The 27,110-nt window shown below is 39.7% G+C and overlaps 3 protein-coding genes across 5 annotated transcripts; all 3 read right to left on the bottom strand.

Moving 5' to 3' along the window:
* Nucleotides 1-286: 286 nt before the first annotated feature.
* On the bottom strand, nt 287-7,183 carry LOC109996004 (acyl-CoA dehydrogenase family member 11-like). The gene is made up of 15 exons (XM_020649934.3): nt 7,082-7,183; nt 5,940-6,235; nt 4,736-4,959; nt 4,489-4,588; nt 3,847-3,964; nt 3,596-3,738; nt 3,310-3,462; nt 2,383-2,477; nt 2,193-2,292; nt 1,965-2,105; nt 1,797-1,889; nt 1,610-1,717; nt 1,344-1,515; nt 797-863; nt 287-702 (listed from the first exon to the last, which is right to left on the bottom strand). The coding sequence occupies exons 2-15, from the start codon at nt 6,216-6,218 to the stop codon at nt 588-590; spliced, it is 1,908 nt and encodes a 635-aa protein (XP_020505590.2). The 5' UTR covers nt 6,219-6,235; nt 7,082-7,183; the 3' UTR covers nt 287-587.
* Nucleotides 7,184-7,527: 344 nt separating this feature from the next.
* morc2 (MORC family CW-type zinc finger 2) lies at nt 7,528-18,706 on the bottom strand. 3 transcript variants are annotated; one of them, XM_020649891.3, is made up of 28 exons: nt 18,523-18,706; nt 17,866-18,006; nt 16,903-16,956; nt 16,748-16,782; nt 16,591-16,659; nt 16,380-16,470; nt 16,184-16,292; nt 15,461-15,620; nt 15,188-15,299; nt 14,929-15,054; nt 14,765-14,844; nt 14,588-14,670; nt 14,366-14,451; nt 13,960-14,100; nt 13,714-13,868; nt 13,086-13,214; nt 12,886-12,991; nt 12,578-12,710; nt 12,375-12,458; nt 11,994-12,227; nt 11,583-11,831; nt 10,277-10,378; nt 9,897-9,954; nt 9,661-9,799; nt 9,388-9,555; nt 9,204-9,297; nt 8,622-8,810; nt 7,528-8,490 (listed from the first exon to the last, which is right to left on the bottom strand). In XM_020649891.3, exons 2-28 carry the CDS (start codon nt 17,937-17,939, stop codon nt 8,422-8,424), a joined length of 3,129 nt encoding a protein of 1,042 aa, XP_020505547.1. In that variant the 5' UTR covers nt 17,940-18,006; nt 18,523-18,706; the 3' UTR covers nt 7,528-8,421. The 3 variants fall into 3 exon arrangements, with proteins under 3 accessions (XP_020505547.1, XP_020505548.1, XP_020505549.1); XM_020649892.3 differs by having other exon boundaries at nt 18,519-18,706; XM_020649893.3 differs by lacking the exon at nt 10,277-10,378.
* A 449-nt stretch (nt 18,707-19,155) lies between these two features.
* zgc:158398 (uncharacterized protein LOC568894 homolog) lies at nt 19,156-22,724 on the bottom strand. Its single transcript, XM_020649896.3, has 7 exons — nt 22,566-22,724; nt 22,070-22,248; nt 21,568-21,829; nt 21,387-21,486; nt 20,790-20,931; nt 20,545-20,685; nt 19,156-20,212 (listed from the first exon to the last, which is right to left on the bottom strand). Exons 2-7 carry the CDS (start codon nt 22,226-22,228, stop codon nt 20,192-20,194), a joined length of 825 nt encoding a protein of 274 aa, XP_020505552.2. The 5' UTR covers nt 22,229-22,248; nt 22,566-22,724; the 3' UTR covers nt 19,156-20,191.
* Nucleotides 22,725-27,110: the final 4,386 nt, after the last annotated feature.

Below are 27,110 nucleotides of genomic sequence, written 5' to 3' on the forward strand. Positions count from 1 at the left end.
GTGCAATTTATAAATTGTGTAAAACTACAGCGTTCATTTGTTTTCCATAACATCTCAAATTAAGAATTTTTCAACAGTACATGAAAGCAGCATGTAAATTAAACTCACTCCTGCAGTCAAAGCTCTTCTTGCTTTTGACCTGTGCTCCAGTTCATTTTTTGGTTTGTTGATCTTCTGGCTGTGAAAGCAACAAGGAGGTGTTTGAAAAGCCTGGGGTTATGTGTTATTTATACAAATCACATTTTTACACATCAGGCCTTAGAAAAAATTCCATGCTACAAAAAAATTAAACTGTGGTTCACCATTTATTGCATCCACAACATAAATCAGATACGTACATACAGTGGTTAGGAATAAAAACATCACCACATAATTTCCTTACAAATAGAAGAGTGGTCTATTAGACACTTCATATTCAGTTTCATTTATGTGTTTATATACATGGGTTTGATTATTTACTAAACATAGTCTTAGTGATAATATAAACGCTGAAAAACCTAACTCGATTTGACAAAATTAAAGGAAGGCATAACAAGGCAGATTAAGTCACAGAATGAACATTAATCATCCGTTATCATTGAACACTTTCAGTCCTGAATCAGCTGATCATACACCAGCGCAGCATCGAGTGGAGGAGAGTTTGGATCATAGCAGCCTCTCCTCTGTTTAGTCACCACAGGACACAGGTCTTTCTCACACCACCTGATGATAAACATGTACGATGAATCAATAAAACATTTTTGTCCTTCAAAACTGAATGAAATTTGCCCCCTTTTTTTTTCTTTTTTTTTTTTACCTCAGAGCAGCATAGGCGTCAGATGGAGAGGCTCCTGTCCAACATGCATGGTCGATGAGAAGTGCACCTTGTAAACATGAAGACAGTAATAATTTAAAATACACATGCAGTTTCCAGGTCTTGATGAGTGTTCTACATGAAAAAAAGAAGGATTTTGTGGCTCTAATGAGAATTCAATAAAGTCTGAGACACCTTCAATGAGTCTCTGCTCTGGGCTAACAACTCGAGTCTGCATGAGCTAATCTGTTGGAGGTCAAGTACATTGTGGGTAATGTTTGCCAAAGGTTTCAACAAGACAGGAGATTGTGTGGATAAGAGAAGATGACTCTGGTTTTGCTGCACTGTTTATGTTTTTTTTTTTTAGAGAGCACAACAATGCTACAGGAGTGCAATTCTAAATCAGTGAAGTGAAATCATGGACAACTTTACATTTTGGTTTCGTACTTACTCAGTGCAGATGACAATGTGACTTCTGCTATGTTAAGAAACAAAAAAATCAAAATCTTTTCTCATTGCATGTAAACTCACTGAGTGTTGTGGTACGTACCTGTGTAGATGCGAGCCAAGCTGTATGCCAGGTCTCTGGCTGCTAGCTCCAGGTAGCCAGGTTCTCTGGTAGCTGCTACCTGAACAAAGTCCTTCAGTTCAGACAGAGCAGCATCTACCGCTGTTATTGCTGGAGCCAATGAGGAAACACCTGATGCACCTGAGAGCAAGGACTGCAAGGAAAAGGAATCATGTGCACATCATATTTCTGTTCAACTGTGTCATAGGGAAGTTACTGAACATGTGGATTGTTTCCTGATTCTCTACCTTAGTGTGAGAAAAGTAAGCATGAAGAACCGTTCCAGAGCTACGAGCCACACAGCGCAGCACATCCAGAGACAGAACATTTGTGGTACCTTCCCATATACTCAACACCTGACCGAAAAAGTGACAGGTGAGCTTCAAAGTTGAAATAATTAAATGCCAGATCTTCTGTCTCAAGAATTTACCTCACCTGTGCATCCCGAAGCATTGCAGGCAGCCCGGTATCCTCGATGTAGCCTTGTCCCCCAAAGCTTTCCAAACCCTCCGACACCACAGCCACCGCCTGGGACAAAACAAAGCATGGTAAGGTCACTGTGACAGAAAAGAGACTTTTATCACATTTGTATGATCCAAGTACCTGCTTCCCAGTGTACAGTTTGACCACAGGAGTGAGAAGACGGAGTAGGTGTGCATCCAGCGAGCTCGCCATGTTGCTCTCCTCTCGGCCCAGCAGGCGACACACATCCATCACCAGCAGGAACGCTCCGCGAGTCTCCACCTGTCCATGTTGCAGGCATGAGTGAGGCATGATGGGAAAAACTGCAGTGAGTTTGTGTTTTTCTTTTTTCACCCGATGCCAGCTTACCTCCATCCTAGCCAGAGTCTGCATGTGCAGTGGGTGGTCTTTAAGAAGCTTTCCGAAGGCAGTGCGGCGAGTGGCATAGTCACGAGCTAACTGCACCACCCTGTGATCACACACAGACATACACATTTTATAATCAGCTTACGTAGCATTTAGCTAGGACTGGTGTGAAGTAGTGTGAGTATTTTTCTGCCTTCTCATTGCAGCTGCTGCAGATACGCTGTTGTGAATCCGGGTTACTGTTAACATGTTAGCTATGGAGGCCACACCTCGACCTTCTTCTGACAGCTGTGAATATAGAGGAGAAAAAATATGAAAATCATTTTGACATATTTCTGTGTTGTCAAATGAATGATCATAAAGTATTGTTTCCATATAAAATGTTTGTTGCAATGAAGCATGAGCTTATAAAACTGCCTAGGCTAGGCTTTTAGTAAAAGCAGGAGCGTAGACTAAAATCCATACCACATGAAGAGCTATTCTAAGCATGTAGTTAGTATGTTGTACAATCACACTGAAGAACTGAAAAAATGAATATTCTCAAACCACACAGACCAGGTTTGATCATTTCAAAGACACAGTTCATTGACATCTATTATCACATACGATTATATCCTAGTAGTGTAAATGGTAGAAACTGCTAAAACGTATGCTGTAATGAGTTGCATGTATTGTACACTGTATTGAACTGGTGTGTATTATTGACTTAAGACGCAGCAATTTAGTGTGTTTACGCTAGAATAACAACAAGCATTGTTTTTATTTAAGACTCTTTGAAGAAGGCATGGAAAGGAAAAAGTTGCGTGTGGTTAAAGCTCCACAAAGCTGAACTATGATATTAACACTAATCATTGACTAATTCAGCTCTTTCAGCTTCCCACTGCTCTCAGCTCATGGCTCTGGTTTTTGCTGCTCTGTGTTGTTTGGAGAAAAGTAGAGGTAATTCACTTCATGTAATGTTTGCTTAGAAAGCTGCTGTAAATTTTCATAACTTTGAATGGAAAATCAATCAACATAAACATAAAGTAAACGTATGCTTTGGCAGAATACAGCAGAAAGGTTCGGTTCATTTCTGACACAGGCTTTGATCAATGACAGATAATGATGGTGTGAGACTGACCTTGTGTGCAGGTAGACCATCCAGCAGCAGCTCAGCAGTCGGCATCTGTCTCGTGCCCAGCTTGTCCTTCAGTCTCTGAACCTCGATGCCCTTTAGCCGGCCATCCTCACCTCTGCACACCTCTGCATAGAACAAAGACAAACCTCTACTACCCTGCAGCACAGACACAAGCAGACACAAGCAGACACAAGCAGACACAAGCAGACACAAGCAGACACACACACGCACAACATTATGTAAGTCATTTAACAGGAGTGATGACTGATGTTACAGGAGGCAGCTGTACCGGTGTCGTTGCTCCGGTTCTGTCCTGTGTTCTGGCCAGTGTGAGAGTCATATCAGCGTCTGTAGCAGACGTGAACCACTTATAGCCGTGAAGTTTGTATGAACCATCTGTCTGAGAAACCGCTATTGTCTCCGTGCCGCTGGCTTGAGGAAATGCACATTGACAGTTAAAGGCAACCCACGATGCATGACAGTAGTTATCAGTTTTATTCTGCGTTTTTCTTTAGGATGCTAGTTCATGACACTACTGACCCACATCAGATCCTCCCTGTCTCTCAGTCATCCACTGTCCAGATGTCCAGAATCGTTTGGGCTGACGGGTGGTCAGACGACTGTAGGCTTCATCCACCGGCCAAGAATCCCCTATAGACTTTACGCACACAGCCAGAACAGCACTCACATTTTATACAAGTTAAAAAAAATAAATAAGGTGGAGTTCAGGACTGTTTCAAAAATATTCTGACTACTTTAAGACCCATGATTACAGGAAGCTGTTGAAAAACTCCTGAAAACTCACTTTCTGGTATTTATTTATTTCTGCAAGCATTTGTATGAGCTTAACACACAGTTTCCTGTTCAGCTGTAAAAAATTACTTTTCAACTCATCTATTCAGCTGCAGTCTAATTTTAGATTTTCTTCTGGATAAAGCTTCAAAGTTTCTGTCCCTTTCAGCCTGTTAAAATATTTGAACATCATGCACATCAACATAACTTATACACTTGTTTTTATACTACTTTGAAGAAATGAAGGTTACCACAGAAAGGCAACAATAGTGTGGTTGAGCATGTAATCACAGCTACTATTAAACTAACGTGATTTCAAGCTTATGCGTTTGATGGGGTGAGAACTACATTATACAACGTAAGTCAGATGACTGTTTTTGTGTGACACACCTGGATGACTTTAGCAGCTCCATCAGTCATGGCCAGAGGACAGGTGTAGAGACCAGAGGAGGGGGAGAAGATGTATAACTTGCTCATTTGGAACACACGACTAGAACAAACACAAACCAAATTCCACTCACTGATATGCTAATTTAACAACTCTTATCATTAGAGACTGGTTGAAAAATAACATTATTGATATAAAATATGCCAATCATAGCTCAACTAAAAGAAGGAAGTACAACAGTCTCCAAACCTCCATTCCCTGTACGACCTCTCATAACCGATGGCAACAAGTCCTTCCTCTGCCGACAGGTCTTTCATGCGTTTCCAGGCCTGGGAGGTCACAATGTGGTCCACTCTGCGACCCCAGGGGTCAAAGTGCACCAAACGAGGAGGAGTAACCTCACACTCACGGCCCCACCCGTCTACCTCATTTGCTACACGTTCTCCAAATGCACACAAGTCTGAGGACACTGCCTGTGAACAAGAACACACACTTGAAAAACACCTCAGCTCATTGAACTCAAAAGATATATCCTGGCCATCTGGTGGTGAAGTTCTCACATACAGAAGTCTTTTTTTTTTTTTTGATAAAAAGAAAGTCAGACGGACCTCAGAACAAAACTGTCTTTTTTTGCATGCGATTATTTGGAAAATGCAGGACTTGATGCGGTGGCTGAAAAGCTATGAGAAGAATCTGAGATGAGAGGATGAAGCTTTTGAGTTTTCTTTAATCTGTTCATAAAGAGAATCAAAACTTCATAAAGCTGCAAACTCGGCAAACAGTCTAGTTGCTTATTAAGCTGATAGCAGCTCTTCATGACAGAAGCAGAAGCACTACCACACCTAGCTGATATCAATAGTTTAGTCACACTAGTGAGCAATAACAGGCTTCAGTTCAAAACTTCCGCTTTGTGATAAAACACAATACAATTATTTTACTGACCTTTTTTGCCGTTTGTAAATGTACTATAAGTGGACACGTTTCAAAACTTATTTGATATTTATGCACATTAATTGTCTTATATATTATATTATATATTATATATATTGTTATATCAAAAAAGACTTCCAACAAGCCATTGAGGCTATGTTTATTACATTATTACTTCTTAGTATGTAGAAATGTTTTCATACTTATTTTTGTGTCTTTCTTAAGTGAATCACTTCGATGTATTTCTCATTGTTATTGTCCTCAAACTTTATCACCTTCCAAAACAAATGCAGTACTTTCTAAAGCTCATCAATATAAAATGACTGCAATAGAATATTGTAATATACAACTCATCATACATCATGCATTAATGTCATCCCCGGCTTTATATCTTAAAAAAAAAAAAAAGAAGGTTGTGACTGATTTTTCAGACATTAAAGAGGATCCAAATGTGGAACAACTTTGGATCATGTCTCTCTATATAATAACTGTCGCTGTAGACAAAGTTGTACCATCTCCTCACCTCCTCTGGTAGGTGTCTCCTCAGGTATCCTCTGAGTAAGGCATCCTCTAGAAATGGGTTCTTCAACACAGGCTGCTCCTGAAAGAAAGAGCCGATCTTGGCTCCAGAGAACGGCAGGTAGCCTCCTGCCTCCCAAAGTGATTCTTCATCAGATCTTTGTGTCCCTGGCTCGGCTACACTGGCTGATCTGATGTGGACCAGAGGTCGAGGAACACCCCACCAAGCCCTGCAGCAGCCTCCAACTAAATGGCGATTCAGTAGAGCTGAGCACACCGACATGGCTCAAGACCTGCAGCCTGAAGAGAGAAAGAAAACTCGGTGCTAAAAATTAAGCTTTCCAATCATATGCACGATTAACAAGTGATGTAGGATGCAATAAATAATATTCTTTATTCCCACAAGCCATCAAGTCATCAAGTCATAATCACTGTGATGAACATTTAATCAATAACAATAGTTTCAATAACCCCCCAAATAACACCTACTTGCTTCAACATTACAATGAACATTTTTTATGCTTTTTGGTCTATTTTAGTGATGTGCATTTATTCATTATCTGTCACTGTCAATATCATTTCTGCATGTTGTATATAGCTCTAACAGACACGACCTGAATACACTGTGCTGTACCATAACCAGCTAAGAAGTCCTCATTCCTTTATTAAGATTAATTCATATCTACCTGTTATATTATTTCTTGTTAATTAGGGATCATTTCACTGTTCTTGGCAAAACGAATCTGTAAGTGAATCAGTAAAGCTAGCTGTTAGCATTACTAAGTGGGTCAAAGTTTATTTCATTCCGTTGCTATATTTATGCAGATATGATAAGCAACCTGCTCCAATATAGTCATTTCATGGCATTATATAATAATGGTTCATACGGACAACAAGATACCAGCCTAATTGTTAGCCTGGTCCTTGTCGATCCAGCTGTTTATTTACTTTATTGCTCACTTTGCAAAATGAAGTGACCACAGCTCTGCAACAACAACCACTACAGAGCTAACCTTTACAAAGATATCCTTCATTATTATTGCTTTGACTTTAAACCAGTTCATATAGATAACTGCTTTGATAATATTGAATCCTCTGCATGTAAGTCGTATAAGCTTCATAGAAGTAAGAGAAAGAGGGTCTTACCTGTCGTTAGCTCCGGATTGTTTACATTCAGTACGTCACTCGTGTGAACTCTGGCCTTCAAAATAAAAGTCCCGGATTTAGGTTAAAGGATCCTTTCGCTTTTATTCGGCAAACACGTTCTGTGTAACAAATTAATTGGTACTCTATCAGCTTTGATTGACTTCTCAAAGATTTTGCGATATCTCTTTTTGAGATTTCAGCTTTATTTCTCGGATACAATTGAGTTGAATTGAATTTGTTTGTTTGTAAAACGACCTTACATGTACATCTGGAAGATTGGACAATATGTGGTTCAGGAAACATAACAAAATACATCAAAAAAGGTTATTTACCATTTTTGACTTAAATTTTTGACTTAATTGTTACTTTTTGAACTTAAACTTAAATACTGTTAAGTATAATTTTGGATACGTAGGTGTATAACAATAACAGATATACATCTATCATAAGTTGTTACTGAACCTGCTTTATTGTTTATGGTAAAGATTTGTCAAAAATACAGAATAATTTTTTTCCGATCAGAACGTAAAGACTAAAGCATGCACTGTTTAATAAAACATTTTCCATGACATGTTAAAAATCTGTTCAAAAGGGACACAGGCACTGAATAATAATGAACACAACTTCTGCATTTAAATGAGATTATTTTCTCTTCCAAAAGTAAACACAGAACAGTCATAGTTTAAATTGGGAAGTGGTACAGGGGAATACTCATACTGATAAAACCCAGTAAGAAAATCTTGTTTGTGGGTGTGGCAAATCACCCAACCGTAAAACATTAACCTGGTTATGGTAATGACCAACACTGATGTGTTTTAGTGTAGAAAAATAAATTGTAATGCTGAAGTACAGTGTGGAGCGCAGGACATCAACCAGTCAAGCCCAAGTCTTGAGTCAATTTGTGTCTGATTTTCATCTGACGATCAACCAAAAGAAGAACAAATGTAGTCTGCCGTTAAACAGCATTAGTTGACTTTATAAAGGGAGCATAAATTGTATTAAACCTACACAAACTATTCCAAAGATCATCCAGGAAAGGATGGATTTAACATAGACTTACATATATAAGCAGCTATATAAAAAGGACTAAAGAGAAAACCACAATGTTACCCCAACAATGCATAAAACTGAAGGAACAGGAGCAAACAATTGAAAACATAAAAGATCAAACAGACAATCAGATTTAAGAAATGGAGGGATTAACAAGGAAAATAGCCCCAAATATTCACAGCCAACTGCACATAAGCACCAGTCTTTGGGGAGCCGTCAGAAAGTATCTGCTGTATTGAAAACTGCCGGTCTGTTTATTTGCAGGTCCTCTTCTCTGAGTTTTTTCATCTTTAATCACCTTTTGTCAGGAGGTCCTCAATATATGCATCAAGCTCGTCATCTGTGTTTATGTCAATGTCCTAAAAGAAAAAAGAAAAAAGTTTAAGGTTTTACTTACTCAGAGAACAAAGTTTCAATTTGATAGACAGGTCATAATGTCACACTGTAGATAATCGGTTTCTGGTTCAACAGGTACATTCGTTAATCTTACCTCTTGTACTTTTTGCAGAAGTGCAACGATGTTTGTTCGTAGCTTCTGTAGTTTCTCGTCTGCCTCCTTCAGTTTGACCTCAGCGCTGTTACTCTTCTCCTCCACAGCTTTGGCCCTGGCATCAGCCCTGCTCTGGTACGAGTTACACAAAGACTGGAGACCTGACTCATACTGCTGGAAATACTCTTTCTAAAATGGGGGGGGGGGGGGGAGAGAACAAGAGAATACAGCAGCAGTCAATACTCTGGACTCATAACACAGTGAGTAAAACCATTAACATTGTATTTTTGGACCTTTTATACCTTTATTTGGATAGGACAGTAGATAAAGTAGGAAACTGGGGAGAGATGATGGAGAAAGGCATGCGGGAAAGAAGCCACAGGCCAGACTCGAACAGACTTAGCCGCTTTGAGGACTATAGCTTTCATACGGGGGCGTGACCTAATGGGGCGTGGCCATCTGTCTTTTCTCCCAGTATTTTTTACGTGTACTTTTTCTGGCACAATACATTTCCCTCTGCATGCTCTTTTTAAATAAAAAAACCTTTACTTTCTATAAACACGTATATTGTATCTATCTCACCAAAGGAAAGGCCACCAACTCCTCAGCTGACATGCTGTTAACATCGTCCTTTGGAATCCGAAAAGCAGGAGGGAAGAAGTAGCGTAGCATTGTCCTGCAAACAAACAGGACAGTGAACACACCACAAAACTACAACACTTGAGTGAAAGATAATAATCATGGCTGTTTATGAAAATCAGCTCACCTCAACATGTTGACTAGACTGTCGGTCACTTCCCGGCTGGTTCCTGGTTGGGTAGTGTCTGGCTCCATGGGTGCTGGTCCCTTCTCTGTCTCCTGTTGGGTGTCTGGTGTCTGAGAGATGGGAGATGGCGGCCGCATCAACCGGACATCATCGCTGCCCTTAAACACCCTTCACAGACCCACACATAAAGGTTATTAAAAGAACAGGCTTTTTGTCATGAAGTAGGTAAACAGAATGAGCCATACGGGCAGCGACACAGACAAATCATCTTACCATCGGTCTTTAGGGGTGGTTCGAGGTACATAGTCAAATTTCACCTTCCAGCGTACGCTTTGTTTATTTGCCTCCACAGCGATGACTTTGCCTGTGTACCACTCCTTATTGACACGTACTTCAACGAGCAGACCCTTATCTGCAAGAAAAATATAGATCGGTAGATATAGATGTTTTTTAGAGCCTTCTTTTCTGCTACATGTCGATACATTTTAGGGTAGTGCAGTCTTTCTCACCTCTCTGAGCATTTTTAGGGTCATTCTCTGGTTCCTGCTGTGGTGACTTCTCAGGGGCCTTAAAAAAACAACAACTATCACTATCTTTCCAGTCAGAAAAACATTTTCTACCTGAAGGAAGTGAAAGAAATTATTTGTATGTCATTAATAAAAGAAGTGAAAATTCCAGTGACCTCAGGCATTAAGAGAGAAAGGCATGCTTGATAGAAAGTGGCGAGAGAATGATAACTCTGATTCAAGAGACGATTGTTAGACAAGAGAACGATAATCTGACAGTTCACCATGATCTTCTGAAAGTTAAAGTTTCATGACTGTTAGAAGCTGTGAGCAGATTCAGCTTTTTTATGAAGGTATTAGGCAGGGTGACTGGGTAAAGCTACCTTTGCTTTAGCAACATGCGGCTGCACGGAAACAGATTTAAGGCCAGTAGATGGTGTTGTCGGCTTCTGCTGTGTCTTCTCAGGTTGTGAGCGTTTGTTAACCTGCAATGTCAACAGCAGAAGGGCTCTGATTTAAGGTTCAGAAACCTACTTACTCATCCTTGCATGCCTGTATGTCCTTTTTTTCAGGTTATTACAGCCTGTCTACACATGCTTAGAACAAAAGTTGCCTTTCAGCTTTGCCCTGTAGTTAATGTTGTTTATGTTAATGTAATTAAGAACGGGTCATATTTTTACTGTTTTCCCTGATTAGCTTAAGTTTGTAAGACATCATGGAAAATGTGTAGAGGTCTTTAAATGACTCTCTCAGTGATCAGTCATCTCTTTTCATTAAAACAAACAGGGTTTGTACCAAACTTTACAAAAGAACCCAAGAACACATTTAGGGCAATTCAAAGATTGTCACGACACATGAAATGGAGACGCACAGTGTGATCAACCATACTTACACACACACACACACAAATGAATGAAGGCTCCTTTTAAACAAGGTATAATGTAAAGAAAGTAAAGTATCAGCTGCAGGTGAAGGCAACGGAATAACAATTAATTTTGAGGTTTTAAAAAAAAAAAAGATTTCAAAATATTCTGCTGTTTTAATGTGTAACAGGAGGCTGTTCCAGAGTCTAAGGATGGGCCTCATCTCTGAATATTTTCGCTGTGTACAGTATGTGGGATGGTTAATAGCTCCTGATCAGAGGATCTGAGGCGCTGGCTATACTATATGGAGACAAGTTTTTCAATAAAGCTAGGAGCGAGGCCATGGATGGCTTTGAACACAAACAAAAACATTCTGTGTGGGATTTTGTGATGAATGGGAGTTCAGTGCAGGGATGCTAGTATAGGTTTGATATGTTCCCTTTTTTTGCATCTGGATAGCATTCTGTACAAGCTGTAACTGGTGTATGGAGGCCTCTTGCGAGAGGCACGTGGTATTAGAGACAGAGAGGCAACAAGCAGCAGAAACAAACAGCAGCTACACCATCACAGCACAGTCCTGAAGGCATGCTGCACAATGAACCACACACCCTGACTAACTCAAAAAGGCTGATTTCAAGGATTAATTCAAACATTTTAGAGCTGTTTGGAGCTTTGATAACACTGCCATTATATTCTCTACATGTCTATGTTTTTAAATATTTATATATTTTAAGTTTTATAAAAATAAATTCTGATTTATAATGTCTTTATAATGATCTGATCCAAAGAAAAGTCTTCTCTAACTAGTGCATCAGGTTCTGTTTACCTCGTCCAGCTTGCCACGTTTAGGAGGTGTTGATTTCTCGACCACTTTCCCACGGTTCGAAACCGCAGCGGCCAGCTTGGATTTCTTTGTCTGTGGTTGTTCCTCTTCACTTTCCTCCTCACTGTCATCGTCCTCCTTCTCCTCTTCTTCCTCCTCCTCCTCCTCCTCCTCCTCTTCGCTGTCATCCTCTACGATTCTTTTGCGTTGTCCAGCAGCTGCAGGTTTGGCTGATGGGGATTTGGTGGGTGTCTAAATAAGGAGATATATATTATTAATAAATTGTTTCTAGGAAAAACTTGAACATACTGATCAGTATACTGTATACTCAGTATACTGATCAGTATGTTCAAGAGAGCTTTCTATTGGTACTGTTTGGTTCTGGTGGAAATCTTTCAAAATCTAGTAACCTACCCGTGAGCTGCGGCTGGGTGTGGGTGTTTTGGCAGAAGCTTTGGGTGCAGGCCTTGATGCAGGTGGAGGGGGCTTTGCTGCAGCTCGCGATCGAGGCTGAGGTGGAGTTGCGGGTGTTCGGGTGGAGCGCTGAGAAGATGCACGAGATGGAGGGGTACTCTGGGCAGTTTTGAGGTGAGCTGGGAGTGGTGGGGAGCGAGGACGTGTGGTGGACCTTTCAGAAGACCTAGTTGCCTGAAATCATAGAATGTGAAAAAAGAAGAAGAAAAAAAACACAAACATCAAAGTGAGATAATGATTGGAAAACAAGACAAGATTCAACTTCATTTTATTATTTAAAAAAAGTGACCCAGAATTAGAAGACTACATGAAATCTAGTACCTGAGAGGTGCTCTCTGTTGGTTTCATGCTGACCTCAAGTGGTAGCTTCTTTACATCTGCCGCAGATTTGATAGTGCTGGTTTTCTGAAAAATTAAAACACACTCTATGATGTCCTGATTGTCACAGAACCCACTGGACAGAGAACGACAGAACAAGGGGGAGAAAGAGATAGAGAGAGAGTGTGTGAGAGAGAGAGACGTACCTGCAATGCTTGAAGTTTTTCCTGCTGCTGTTTGATTCTCTCTGCCAGCTCTTTACGTTTGTCTTCGGCTGTTTGCTTGTCTTTCTTCAGAACACCACACGGCAAATTCTGTTTCTGCTCAGGAGCGTCACACCTGCAAACATAAAAAATAAATACAACAACATGAAGAAGCACTCCACCGTTTTCAAAACAGTGTTTTAGTGACACAGTTATTAAATTGGCATGAATGTTGCATACATAATAAAACAAAATGGTGCAAGATACAAATGAAAACACATATCCTACAAAGAAAAGATTATCCTGTTCACCTGTCCTGGTTGCTGTCTGGGTTCATGAGACACACCCAACTGTCTGGGTAGCGTTTGTCCACAGCATCCATCTGGAAAGGAAGCGTTCTCCACTTCAAACATTTGTCTGTAAAATGAAAAGCACATTCAGAGTCAGTGGTTAGTTTACTGTGAAACAACATCTGTGTGAATGTGTGTTTGAGTATGAATCTGCAACGTACCACACTGAATAGTAAGTGGTATCTCCATGGCTCGACGTCTCTTGTATCTAGATTCTGATGATGGAGGTGCAGACCAGCTGGCAGACAGGTATCCAAACTCATCCCAGAACTTCACTATTCCTTTTTGAGCTGTATACGACACACAGACAGTGAGTCTTTTAAAATGTAACAAGTTATTTATTATCATGAAATAAAAATGATGCAGGTAAATGTTTCTAATGCCAAATTTCTGTAACTTTCCTACTTGTTCCTTTGTGCATATGTACAAGAGTGGGCACCAGAGAACGATTGGGAGTGGAATGATTATGCATGTTTAAAAAAAGGCCATTAAACAACTCCTCTCATTGAGAGAAGATTTACATAACCTTGTTTGACAAAATCAGATATGTAGAGTTAAAGGTTAATGCTTCATTGAATAAAAGTGGGGTACACACACAAGAAACTGTGTCTCACTGTGATATGAGCATGACAGTCCAATCAAAAGGATGAAACACTTTGTTTACTTTCCAATTTTTGTGGAGGGTTTGAGTTTTGTTTCTACAGTCATAAGTTCCATTCAACTACATTTTTTCCTAGTTCAGAAACTCAAAGAGATAAAACAGAAATACAGACTTCAAAGGAAACTCACCAATGTTAGTGTCCTTCCAGTACTGAGCTAAATGTTCCCCCATGGATTTCAGTAGATGTCGATACTCCTTTGCATCAGCAAAGTCCTGTTTGTTGTGAGTCGGCTCTAAAACTAAATATGGGACATCAACTACTCCAACCACGCCTCCACAGGCCCTAAAACAAACAAAGCATATTGATGATTTACTTCACATTACTGCAATGAAAATAAACTAAACTTTTCATTCTTAGAGGTCGTGTTACTCACATGCCTCCCTCCAGCTGTGGGCCTGTCTTCTCGTACATCTTGATGAGACGAGAGCAGTTGTACACAAACATCCCATCCAGCTCCCTCTGTTCTATGTTCACTCCAAATATAAAATTCAGTTCTTTTGGCTCCTTCAGTGCTCTGAGAAACAACAACATGTTGGAAACTGACTGATTGGACAAAGCCCAGCGATGAACAAACAGATTTAGAGCGTTGTGTTGAGTGAAATTTGCAAGTGTTCTCCTTCACCAAAAAAACACAAAAAGAGCAGCTAAACAAAGTAGTGTAAGAAGTACACTTTCATTTTCTAAGCCAGTTAAAATGTCAAGATTAAAAATAACAACCTCTGTCTTTCTTTCGCTGTTGTAAGTTTGACAATTAAGGTTTCATGTTTTCTTTATCATACCTCTGTTTGGCTTCGAGAATCATTTTCTTCATGTCGGCATCCCGCCGCAGCATCATGGCGGCGTCTTGAACCTTTCTCAGGATTGCCTTGAGAAATAGAGAGCATAAGAAGACATCAGTTGAAATGTTAAAAAAGCTTAGATGAGATACCAGTTTAACAATTGAGCACAGTTACATTCAGTTTGAATTTGACAAATTAAGCAAAACATCCTCTTTAGCTTACCCGTGAATCTTTTGACAGGTCTTCTCCCAATCTGGCCTCCAAAGATACACGTTTACTCTCTGCCTCTCTGGCTTTGTCCTCCGCTGAAATAAAACATAACATTGTTGACGGATGAGAGTGACATGTTGGTTGCGACAGCATGAAATCAAATTAACACTCATTTTATAGTTCTCTCACCAATCTTAGAAAGGTGATCGGCTTTCTTCACTTCTTGCTCAGCTCGAGTTTTGAAACGAGTCGATGAGTATTTATAAACCCTTTGAACAAAACAAGAACGCTCATGAAAGTATTGTTACTGGAATCCAATATGAACTAACATCAAACATGTGCCATCATATTACCTTGGTTTATACAAACAGCATGACAATCTCTTGGTCCTGACTTTATGCCCCTGGATGAAAATCCTCATGCGTGGGTCGATGTACAACACAGCAGCGTATGCCCTGAATGACCTCTTCTCTGGCTTCCTGTGAGAAAGAACACGGCATGGATATCAACATTAACACTATCTTAATTAGTTTTAGCAACATTAAATAAAATTCATTGTGAAAATATAGAGCTTTACGATTCGTTGGTTAAACGCTTTAATGAGATACTCACACTCCTTCAACTAGTATCCCAGCCATCAGTATGTCCTGGTGATCCGTCTCTACATCCAGCTCTGGCTCTCTGTTGTCCATCAGCTTCAAGTTATAGATGATCACAAGGGTACCTTTCAACAAATAAAACAGAAAAGCATCATAATCAATACGATTCATGTCATAGCCCAACACTAGATTTAAAGCCATTAATGTTATCACTACGAAGTTACTCAGAAGCTTCAAGTAGAAAGAACTTGTCTAATCAATGGGAAACATATCATTATATACGTACCACTGCTACTTTCTATTTTGTTGAACTGCTCCATCAGCTGCTGTTCATTTTTAAAAGGGGAGTATTTGAAGATCAGTTCTGTCTCTATGGCGTACTTCTCTGGGTCAGAAGTTAGAGGCTCTTTGGTCTTCAGATCCCATGAAGGGAGAGGCACTATCACCTGAAGAGAGATGTTCAAAGTCTTTTAGTAAGAAAGTTAAGGGATGTTGAAAAGCCTGAATTTAAATTTAAATAAATTCAAATTCAGGCTTTTCAACATCCCTTAACTTTCTTTAAATTTTAAATTTAAATTTTTTTTTATTCTAGAGGAAAGCCCCTCCTAAACAAGAAAAGGCTAAACTTTGTCCCGTGGTCAAGGTGCTCAATTTTGATAAAAAGCCTTAGCTAAGACCAGCATAATTTAACCAATGGCATTATGTACATTCAAACAGACCGAGTTTCTGCATTTAAAATCAATGTAGCATCAGAACTCCTTCTTGGCTGATTGGCAAAGAAAATGCATGAACATCAAATAATAAGATGTAGGTTGTGTGGCAATGCATGAATAAATATTTCCAAAAAAAAATGTGATCACACATAAAGCCTGATGATATTTTTGTCCACCTCCAAAAGCTTTACAAATACATTTTATTTTTAATTGACTTGAGATTATTTGTTTAAAAAAACCTAGATATCATGAGTACTTAAGTTCCTTGTAACAATCCCTCTTAATTGGATTCTGACCTCATCTAGTCCTTCCTCTTCATGGAAAGTCCTTGACAGGAAAAGGCATGTCAGCGTGTCGCCCTTTTTTGTGAACAAGATGAAGTCTTTGCCAATACGCATAGAGCCACTGTTAAAAAGAATGATATGGGAATTTAAACACTAGTGCACCTCATGTATAGCACCAAAATCATACAAGTTCAGATATTGGTCTTACGATTTCAATCCGTTTCCATACTGGCCAATCTGAGTGGACTCAGGGGATCGTTTGCTTGACTTTCCAAACTGAATAACTTGTGTTGCCTCATCTAATAAAAGAAAGGCATTCAGTATCAAGCTTAAAACACAAAATACACTGAAACCTCACAATGGATACTCATGAAAAAGGACAGCTTAAGCAATTACTCAGTTACTCAAGTAGCACTTACTGGGGTCCATTCCAATCCCATCATCCAGAAAACAGAGCAAGTAGCCGCCCCGCAGCTCTGGTCTTTTTTCTGTCAGCACAGCAGGAAGGTGAAAGAGTCATGTTAAGAGCTTGAATAAACATGTATGCATCATTGAAGGAGTTATCCTGGAGTTTACCTGTGTAGATGTCTATTCGTGTGGCATTGGCATCCCTAGGAATAGAAAGAAATCAACTTTGAGAGTTTTTGCTTCAATCAACGTGATAGCCAGGCCAATGTAAGTTTGCCATGCTGCAATGCTTGATAACAGTTAGAAGCTCTTGTTAAGGATACCTTGAATTGTCAACCAGTTCTGCCAAGGCTCCAAATAAGAACTCATGGGTTGTCCTGAAAACAGACCATGCATTTAATTAATTTAATATAATCAATTATTAAAAATGAATGCATCTTGTGTTTACAGGTACAAATATGTTTTAAAAACAACACGCTGAATTTCCTTAAGTCTTTTAAAATATTTATTTTAATATCAGTGGAGAAGAGGTTCTTAATATGTTTAATGATTCATTATGAACCCCTGATTCTCATATTCTCTCATAGACTATCCTACCATCCGTTTCGATTCTTTTTCTTATTTTACTTTACTTCTAGTGTTGTTAATCGATCAAAATTATTCTTATTAATTACATGCTTTGAAATTAATTAATCACAATTATGTATTAATTGCATATATCGATTACAGAGGATTGTATTACAGGTAGATTTATTGCATAACTGTGTTCCTAGTTGGTTACATCTACTTTGCACATTTTAATTGGACTCTGTACTTCAAATTATTAAGAGTGAATTCATAATTTACTTGAATATGATCAAGTTACTCCACCCTCTCTTAAACTGGAACTGGAGATAAGTTCACTTGAGCTTTGAATGTTACAATGCTGAAGATGCTAACCAAGTAGGGGTCACAAATTAGGACTGAGGAGGGCTCATCATACAAGTTCCCAGACTTGTATCTTAATATTCAATGTACATCACAAGTAAGCCATATCATAACTTTAGATGATCCATGCAGAATTAAAAAAATAACATATAATTAAAGACAAAAACTGACAAGATAGTGAAATAAAATTGGGTGTACATTTAACAAAGCAATGTTTGGGCATTGATCTGATGTAAACTTCTTATCAGGTCACAAGAGTATTAACATTTAAATGTTAGGTTGAATGCATCTGAGTCTATTGGCATTTCCAATATTGATCATAATAATGTATATTAACCGGGTGATAATCAAGTACTTACGAGTTTGTGTGCAGGTACTCAAAGGTAAGCTGAGCCCTGCTCAGGCTGCTGTAGTTAGAATAGGCCATGGTCATTCACTTAGTTTGTTTACTTATTGTTGCCTTCTTCTGTCCAACCGAGCTTCAGACCAGACCGTCCATCCTAAAAGAAGAAACTATTACAGGTGTTGCATGCATACCTGCACAGGGCTTTCTCCAGTCAGTAACATCACTGTGATGATTTGACATGAACTGATGTGGGAGCTTAACATCAAGTCAAAAAGGTTAACACCCACTCCTCACTAAAAGTCATGAAGGGCACCACGTGGGAGGTCAGTCCAGGACAACACAACATTATAATTAAGATCAAAGTGCGTTTTAAATCCAGCTCTTCGTTAAATACATTTAACATGTATGTAATCATGCTGCTGCCAGTGTATGGACTAGCTAGGTTAATGTAAACTTACGCCGAATCACGTTCAGCAAGGAGTATATGATACTAACACTTCAGTGGACATGAAATTACTTTTTTAAACAGTTTTTAACATTACATTGTCAGGCTAACACAGGTAGCTAGCGGGCGGTAGCGTTTTCTACATTGATTGTGATGTAACGCTAGCTAGCTAGCTTCACGCTGTCTAAACATGTAGCTGACGTTAGCCATAAAATTATCACCGACTAGCAGACTGTTTCATATGACGGCGGCTTTGACGTGGCTTCCGGGTAGTGTAATAATCCTTCCGAGGAGTAACAAATACTTTCTAACGCTACGTTTCCTTTTCTTTTACATTAAACAACCCAACAGGCCGCGGAGACTCCAACCACTTCGACTATGGTTACTTGTGCTTCCACCAAAGGTATCCACTGGATTCTAGAAGTCCCGCCTCTATTTTGCTGTAAGCAGCCAATAGGAGAGCACCAAGTAAACATTCGTAACGACGATTGGCTTAGAAATCTCGCTACGTAGTTAAGGGAACATACCGGTGCATTAGCAGAGTGGTGGCACCAGACAGGGGAAATAAGCATGATCAGTGATTATTGATATAACTTCAGGGAAACATTAGAAGAACTAATCTACATTTTGCGTCTGAAACCGTAATACACGCCACAAGATTAAAGAAAAAAAAAGTCTTCATTTGGAGTTTCAAACACATTTTGTGTGCCTGTCTTTCAAGTCGATACAGCTTCACTTCCTGTGTAGCCTCCCTCACTTTTTCATTACATCTTGATAAATATGAAGACCGTTCATGAACTAACCAGAAGATACCGTTCAACTGTTCAGTGGGGTGAAATGACAGGGAATAAAACATGATTTACAGCAGAAAATGTTTTTATTGTGTAATGTTGAACTTTGATAATACAACCATGTTAACTATACATCTCTTTTAGTGCCATAGATCTCATATCCATACATTTTACTGATGGCGACATTGAAATTCTTGTTTTTTTTTAATACGTTTTACACAACATAATATAGACAACAATTATTATCATTATCATCCATGGAATAAAATATCAGAGAATTAAAACATTTTCCAAGTCTGTGGAAGTTTATTTAAATACTGTGCTTGGAACTGATACCAATACTTTTCAAATAGGCAAGAAGAAAATATTTCCCTACCAAAATAAAATCTTAAGGAAAAAGCATGAAACCAAAAAGTCAGTTCATCAATTTGAGCTATTGCTGGTCCTGGGTTCCATTAAAAAACATTGTCATGTTCTGGTAGGAATACAGTGTATAACTTCAAAGTATTTCAAATGTTTCCTTCGACAGGAAGATAATTCTCACCTGAATGCAGGTTGAAAGTAATTCTAGGAAATTTGTGAACTGAAAAAGACAAATCAGTTCAATGGAATGCAAAAAATCCTTGACTGCAGATTGGACAGTGATCAATGAACAGTCAACAGTGTGGACAATATACACTTGACGGATTGTTCCCATTCCACTATGGTCCATTACATAATTTATTCCTCCTTTGTTGACGTTTTTTGACTTCATGCTGTATATTTGAGTTTCTTACAGCAAGGATGCCGTACTGATTGAGCTCTGCACTTTAAAACACTGTTAAATATGCATTTAAATGGCCAAACTGATGCTACATGTATTGAAATATACCCTTTCTGAGTTCCCTGAATAAGCCAGGCTTTTAAAATGGCTACATAATATGAATTCTCCAAACCACCGTTGGAATAACTCTGATGGCATCACCAGGGTTTCTTTCTCCGGCTTTGGAGAAGCCCCTTCAGAAAATGTTATCCAGTGCCCCTCTAAACCTGGCATTTCACAATACTCTTCTCTTTCATTCAACAACTCAACAACAATTCAATTTCTTCAGGATGGAGAACATTCAGCTGTCAATCAAGAGCTCCTGCAAATACAGTTAAACATTAAGGTTAGGTCAAAACAAAACTCTTAGCTTACTAAGAATACTTGATACCTAGATTTTGGGCAAAAAGGAAAGTAAACAAAAGTACTACAGAGACCACATAAGCACATGTAATATAGTTCATATATTCTACTTCAAAGTTCAGGATTAATAAAGTATTCATGATTCTCAAATATTTCTTACAATAGATTTTAGTCATGATGTTTTGTATGATTTTGCCTGTATAATCCTGAAGTTTTCTATTACACATTACTATAAACAGAAAAGTACTGGTAGTGTCAGAACCAGATACTGTATGAGAAAGTGTTTCTTACATTTTGAAGATCCAGTCCATTCCAATAGTGGCGGCGTACAAGTGAATGTGTCATACAAGCAGCTAAACAGAGAATCCCACACACTCCGAGCAGACACACACTGACTTCCAACAGATGTCGCGCTGCCACACTCCGCTCCTCCTTAAAAATAAAAGCAGGGAATGACTGACGTTATGACAGGAGGGTATTTCAATTTAATATTGCTATATTTGTGGAAGTTGTGTTTGTCATGTGTTACACTGTACCGGTGTTAACATGACTATGAGTGAAGGGTCATTCTCGGAGCGTAGACTGTAGCAGGTTTGTGAAACTGTGTCAAGCTGTTTTGTTGCTTCCACATGGATGGGTGAAATGTTTTTCTCAGATGCAGGGCACTCTGATGGAAGTCTACATTAAAGTATAAAATATATTAGATAGATAGATCCTTTAATAATCCTTTACAGGAAATTACGGTGCCACAACAGCTTCAAGACAGACATAACACCACACATTTCATAAGATAGCTTCCATACTTAATAAGTTAAAATACAATAAAAATAAAAAGTTATTTTTGTGCATTATAAAACCTTACAGCAGCTGGTATACAAGACTTTCTGTGTCTCTCAGTCTTGCACATTGGTGCAATCAGTCTCTGACTGAAGGTGCTGCTCTTGATCACCTTCAGGACGTGGAGTGGGTGAGTGGGGTTGGTCATTATTGAAACCAGTTTGTTCAGAGTTCTGGCCTCTCATATTCATACACACACATTTATGATTTAACAGACAATCCTTTTATATAAAAAACTGTTGGAGATTCAATATGAAGAGATTTGGAAACACACTTTAGAGTGTGTATGAACTTACAAGCTCATGGGCAGGAGATGAGTTGGAGCACTAATAGTCAGGCAGGTGTAGGTGTCATTTCCAGACACAATCTCAAGAGTCATATTAATACTGTCATTGCCTAAGGAGAAAAATAATCACTAATTGGTGAAAATTCATGGTGATACACACTTTATTTCACAACTAAACCTGTAATACCAACCTTCAAGATGAAGCTGACTGCTGTTCAAGGCAGTGTGTAGAGCTATGTTTTTTAGAGAGTCACTGTTTGAGTTTGGAGTAACAACCAGAGGAACCCTGAGATGTAAAGTGGTGACAGATGGAGTGTTTGTGGGGTGAACTGAAACGTCTCTTTTTCTCAGTCTCAGAGGAGAGGTTGTGGGTGAGACAAGCTCAGGTAAACTTGCATTTGAATTCACACAGAGCTTAAACTGTGATAAGGAGGACAGCAGGTGGTTCCAGTCCTAAGAGGAGAATGAAGCATACATTGTATTACCTCAGGATGCAAAACCTGCAACACAGCCTGCACAACAAAGCATCACGTTTACATTATTCACCAGAATCTAAATCAGCGAGGACATAAGCCTCCCCTTTTTTTCCATCTGTATTACTACCAGATAGACATAACGGCTTATCAAATCTGTTTCAAACTCTGAGACATTTCTTCCATTCTCAAAAATTTAATTGGATTATAGACTCCTTACCTTTGTTGTGTCAGGGTTAGGCACACTGTGATTATAGCTGTAAGAGCTGAGGCAGACGAACGTGACAGCCAGGGTCAAAAGACACAGGAAAAATGTCACAACAGGAGGATTCTGGGATACATAATCTCTAAGGTTGGTGAGCGGCTGCCAGAAACCCATTACCAGACTGCAACCACCAGCTGTAAACAGGAGAAAGTCGCTCAAGTTATGCATAGGATGTCACAGATGTCAGTAGGATACAGTTTCATAAAGAATGATTATGTCCAATTTGTTAAGACATTTGGTTGCATGAACCACTTGAAGTTCAGATTATGGTTAAACAAACTGTTTTGCATGTAAATTGAATTTGGTCTAGTGAGATACAATTAGACTTCCGAGCAGCAAGGAGAAGTGTAACTTGTGTTCCGTATCAGCCAACCAGCTCCATCAGTAACATTTGGTAACTGTCTTTGTATGGTAATGTTACTATCATTGCAGCATACAAATATCTACATACCTTGAATTAGAACAGTCCTCTCTGATCCCGTCAACACTTACGGTAAGATGCAGTGGAGGCCTTGTTTTTCTTTTAGTAAGTACACTGGAGTTCCACATTTAAAAATGTTCGAAGTTCAGTGAGAGCAGCACAACGATAACAACGCGACAGCTGCGTAAACCTATGAGGTTACACAGTGGTCATGACGTCAGTGTCACGTGACTTGTAAGCAGCAGAAACCACCACGTTACGTCCGGACCATGGTCCGGACTAGGATATGAAAGTATGTAAATGTTAAATAATAAACTGTAGGTTTGGTGAGTTTTTGGATACGGTGACACTGGATGTTGTTAATCTCCATTATCTTTTTTTTTTTGACAGACTCAAGAGTCCATTAAAAACGAGGTAAAAACAACAAAAAAAAACAATACACCTACAACTAGTGTCTCCACAGTGTACTTTTATTGCCACTTAGTCATAATGAGTCCCCAGACGAACATACTCAGGCCATCATAACGATAACATTCTAAGTCCCGTTTGTTCTTACCAAGTCTCACGAGATTTACACTGAGTATGGCAACATGCACTCGAAGGGCACAACAGTATAACAGTACAACTGTCTACATCCCCCCTTCTTTAGCTTTGGTCATCAACCATGAGTAATGTAAACAAAGCGTTTTTGCAAACTGTTTCTGAACATATGACACTGTGCCATGAAATAACAACTTGGACAAGGTTAAAGTTATATCTGTTTGGGGTGACTGAAAATTAAAGGATTTTTGTGACATACTGCAACAAACATACAGCTCAATCAATAAATGCATAAACAAAATATTTAAAACATTTTCACATATCCAGGTTCATATATGCTTTCTATCATTTCTAATGAAGGTACTTTGTGTTCGACTTAGAAACTCGACCAGACCTAGTACAATACGTAGAAGTAGTAGGCTGAACTAAGCTTTTGCCCTGTTCCTCTAAACCCTTTTGTGGCACTTTGGGAGTCTTTTCAGCACTTGTTTGTTTTTCGGCATTGTCTTGCTGGTGTTTGCTCGCTGTCCTCGGTCCTTTCAGTTATTTGTGTTTTGTCCATTTCTGGCTCCGATATGTGATGTGGCATAATCGGCTCCTCTCTCAGTGTGACAACTTTTGGAGGTTGTGGCTCCATCACTGGCAGAATGTGACGTCGGTTGCGCCTGTATTCTTTCCCTTCAGATTCTACCACGTATGAGCGTGGCTCATCACACTTTCTTGTTACAACACCGATTTTGTCATGTCCTTTTTGTGTTTGGAGTCTTACCACTTGATTTGGTGTTATTGGAGCTAGTGGCTTTGCTGGACTTGTCATAGCTGCGTTTCTGTGATTTGCGCTTCTTTGAGAGCTGGGCCTTAATGCTGGCTGTTGCTTTTGCTGCTGGTTTTAACAGCTGTTTACAGACGGGGAGTGTTGTTCGAGTCCGTCTAGACAACAGTCTCTGTGCAGGTGAACCAAGGATCTTGTCTCGGGGCATATTCTGATGTTCAGATAAAAGTCTGTTCCATCTCTTTTTGTTGTCTCCAACAGTTTTTTCGCACTCCTCACAGCTCTTTCACTGAGGCCGTTGGACTGCGGGTATTCTGGACTACTTGTCAGATGTTTGAATCCCCAAGATCTGGCAAAGTCTTGAAAGGTTTGACTCGTGTATTGTGTGCCATTGTCTGAGTTCAGTCTCTGTGGTATGTGGTATGTACTGAGAAGTGGCGTTTTAGCTTGTTGATAACACATGAGGATGTTAAACAGCTGAGCTGGTCAATTTCAAACCATCCTGAGTATGAATCTACAAGTACAAGATAATGATGGTTGTTCCACTCAAACAAGTCTGTGGCAACAATAGACCAAGGTAGATCAGGGATTTCTTGTAGTTTCAGTGGTTATTTTTGTTGGTGGGGTTTCATGCTGTTGCAGATGCTGCACGCCTGAATGGTGATCTCGATGTCATCATTTACTGAGGGCCAGAATACACTTTCTCTTGCCCTTCTTTTTGTGGATTCCACACCTGGGTGTCCTTTGTGTAGCACTTTCAGATATTCAGACCGTAAGGAAGCTGGAATAACTGCTCTGCTGCCTTTTAGAATTACGTTGTTTTCAACAGTGAGCTCATCACAAAAAAAAAAAAAATGGTCTCACCTCTGTTGGTACGTTGCATACACGTTGTGGCCAACCGTTTAGAATGAGACGGTTGAGAGTCTGTAGGGTGCTGTCTGCAGTTGTGTGCTCACAGAGTTCCTCGAGCTGCTGTGGAGATATGAGCTGAACTGCCATCACCTCGAACTCATGCTGCTCCTCTTTCTGGGGGTCGACACCAGGCCTTGGTGCGCGAGAGAGGGTATCAGCCAGATAGAGGTGCTTCCCTTTTTTGTAGGTGAGAGTCAAGTTGAATTTCTGCAATCTTAGCATCATGCGCTGTAAGCGTGCTGGAACTGTGTGAAAAGGCTCGTTATGGATTGTAACCAGAGGCTGGTGGTCGGTTTCAATCACAACCGGTTTGCCATAAATGTATTTATAAAACTTATAGCAAGCAAAGACCACTGCTAGTTACTCCTTCTCTATCTGCGCATATCTTGTCTCTGTTTGGGTCAGTGTGCGTGATGCGTATGCCACAGGTTCAACTTCTTGGAGACAGGCTGCACCTAAACCATACTAGGATGCATCACAGGTCAGAGCTACTGGTTTTTGTACATCGTAGTAGTGAAGCACAGGTGGACTGGTAAGACTTGTTTTGAGCTTATCAAAAGCATCTTGTTGGTGTTGTGTCCAGCTCCAGACTACGTCTTTGTGCAGCAGCTGGCGTAGCGGTGCTGTCACCTCGCTTAGATTCGGGATGAATTTTCCTAGATAATTTATCATACCCAGGAAGGGTTGGAGGGCTGGCTTGTCCTCTGGAGGTGGCATCTCTTTGATCGCTGTGATTTTTGTTGGGTCTGCTTTAAGTCCCTTGGCTGTGAATACATGTCCAACATAGCCTACCTCTTTGAGTCTGAATTTGCACTTTTTGGGGTTGAGTCTGAGCTTTACCTGTCATGCTCAATCCAACACTTTTTTCAGGTTCTTGTCATGCTCTTCAACTCCTTTGCCACCAACAATGATGTTGTCGACAATTATAGCACATGGGTATCCAGCAAAGATTTGTTCCATGGACCTTTGGAAGACTTCAGAGGCAGTGTTAATGCCAAAAGGTATTGTCAGGAACTTAAATCTGCCAAAAGGAGTTGTGAATGTGGTGCGGAGAGATGCATCATCCAGTTTGATTTGCCAAAAGGAGCTTTTAGCATTAAGCACAGAGAAGACAGTGGACCTGACATTTGTGCCGCTACCTCTTCTACTGTGCGCATGAGGTGGTGAGGGCGCATCAATGCCTTGTTTAAGTCTCTTGGATCTATGCAGATGCGAACGTCATCAGTCTCTTTTCTATGTGTGGCAACCATGTTGCCGTTAGGGACCCATTCTGTGGGCTTCAATCACTCGCAGAGCTTGCATTCTCTGAAGCTCCATTTCCACTTTTTTCTGCATTGCCACAGGGATGCGACGTGGAGGGTTGACGACTGGAGTTATGCTTGGATTTATTTTCATTGAGTAGGTCACGGGTAGGTGACCAACTTCATCTTTGAACAGATCTGTGTATTCCTCGAATATTTTCTGTGACAGGGTCTGGTCTGGAACAGTGTTTGAGTGGAATACTTCTTTGCTGAAGCGGACCAGTTTCATCCTTAGGCTGTCCTTCAAGCCTAAAATGGATTGCACATTCTCTGTCACAACTTGGAATTGCAGGTCAAATGGTTGGTCATTAAGCCTGCAGCATAAAGTCACTGAACCAATCGGTTTGATCATGGCTCCTCCAAATGCAACAAGTTTAACTTGCTTAGGTGGCTTGTACAGGTTCTCAGTGTGCCTCTGCTCTCTGAATGTGTCAAGGGAAATAACATTGCATTTAGCACCAGTGTCCACTTTTAGGGTTTTATTGTTAACAGTTACTGTACAATGTCCTTCCTTTTTGTAGTTGTCATCGTCAGTCTGCACTGAGTTTATTTCATTATTGTCATGCAAGGTCAGGCCTTTAATAGTGAATGTTTCGTCATGACGAGCAACTCATAACATAATTCTAATAAAGTTACGAAACACACCCACACACTCACATTTTCTTTCATAGAAACGTAAGAAGTAAGAAAATGAATAACATATTCTTATTTCTGTTAATTTGTTGTCATGGTGAAATGATGAAACATCATTGATTACTATTATTTTTATGTGATGCTTTGACAACATTATTATTGTAAAATTAATGCCAATAAAGCTTCTTAAAGTTGAAATGGGGGGGGGGGGTGAATGGGATAAATTACAAATTGGGAGTACATCAAGGTAAAGGGTTCATGATAGGGAGACTCTTGCTCAAAACGGGAGTGTTGGAAGGTGCTTTGGATACCTCATGTTATTCCCCTGTATTCTGTAAAACTTTAGAAGCAGATATTTACTCCACTAGGAATGACTGGAAACATACGGAGCTCCTTAAAGCTCAGGAAAGAAAAAAG

Source organism: Labrus bergylta, chromosome 2, assembly GCF_963930695.1.
Source record: "Labrus bergylta chromosome 2, fLabBer1.1, whole genome shotgun sequence".
Lineage (NCBI taxonomy): Eukaryota > Metazoa > Chordata > Actinopteri > Labriformes > Labridae > Labrus > Labrus bergylta.

What these genes read in the sequence shown, in the direction of transcription:
- LOC109996004 (XM_020649934.3), bottom strand. Translation starts at nt 6,218, where the DNA reads ATGTCGGTGTGCTCAGCTCTACTGAATCGCCATTTAGTTGGAGGCTGC. An exon ending in GGAGACACCTACCAGAGGAG is followed by an intron (nt 4,960 to 5,939) that starts GTGAGGAGATGG and finishes TCTTGTTCACAG; the next exon opens with GCAGTGTCCTCAGACTTGTG. An exon ending in AGACTCTGGCTAGGATGGAG is followed by an intron (nt 2,106 to 2,192) that starts GTAAGCTGGCAT and finishes CAACATGGACAG; the next exon opens with GTGGAGACTCGCGGAGCGTT.
- morc2 (XM_020649891.3), bottom strand. Translation starts at nt 17,939, where the DNA reads ATGACCATGGCCTATTCTAACTACAGCAGCCTGAGCAGGGCTCAGCTT. An exon ending in CAAAATAGAAAGTAGCAGTG is followed by an intron (nt 15,300 to 15,460) that starts GTACGTATATAA and finishes ATTTGTTGAAAG; the next exon opens with GTACCCTTGTGATCATCTAT. An exon ending in CAACAGAGAGCACCTCTCAG is followed by an intron (nt 12,228 to 12,374) that starts GTACTAGATTTC and finishes CTATGATTTCAG; the next exon opens with GCAACTAGGTCTTCTGAAAG.
- zgc:158398 (XM_020649896.3), bottom strand. Translation starts at nt 22,228, where the DNA reads ATGGGTTTCTGGCAGCCGCTCACCAACCTTAGAGATTATGTATCCCAG. An exon ending in CATCTCCTGCCCATGAGCTT is followed by an intron (nt 20,932 to 21,386) that starts GTAAGTTCATAC and finishes ACTTTAATGTAG; the next exon opens with ACTTCCATCAGAGTGCCCTG. An exon ending in TCATAGTCATGTTAACACCG is followed by an intron (nt 20,686 to 20,789) that starts GTACAGTGTAAC and finishes TTTATTTTTAAG; the next exon opens with GAGGAGCGGAGTGTGGCAGC.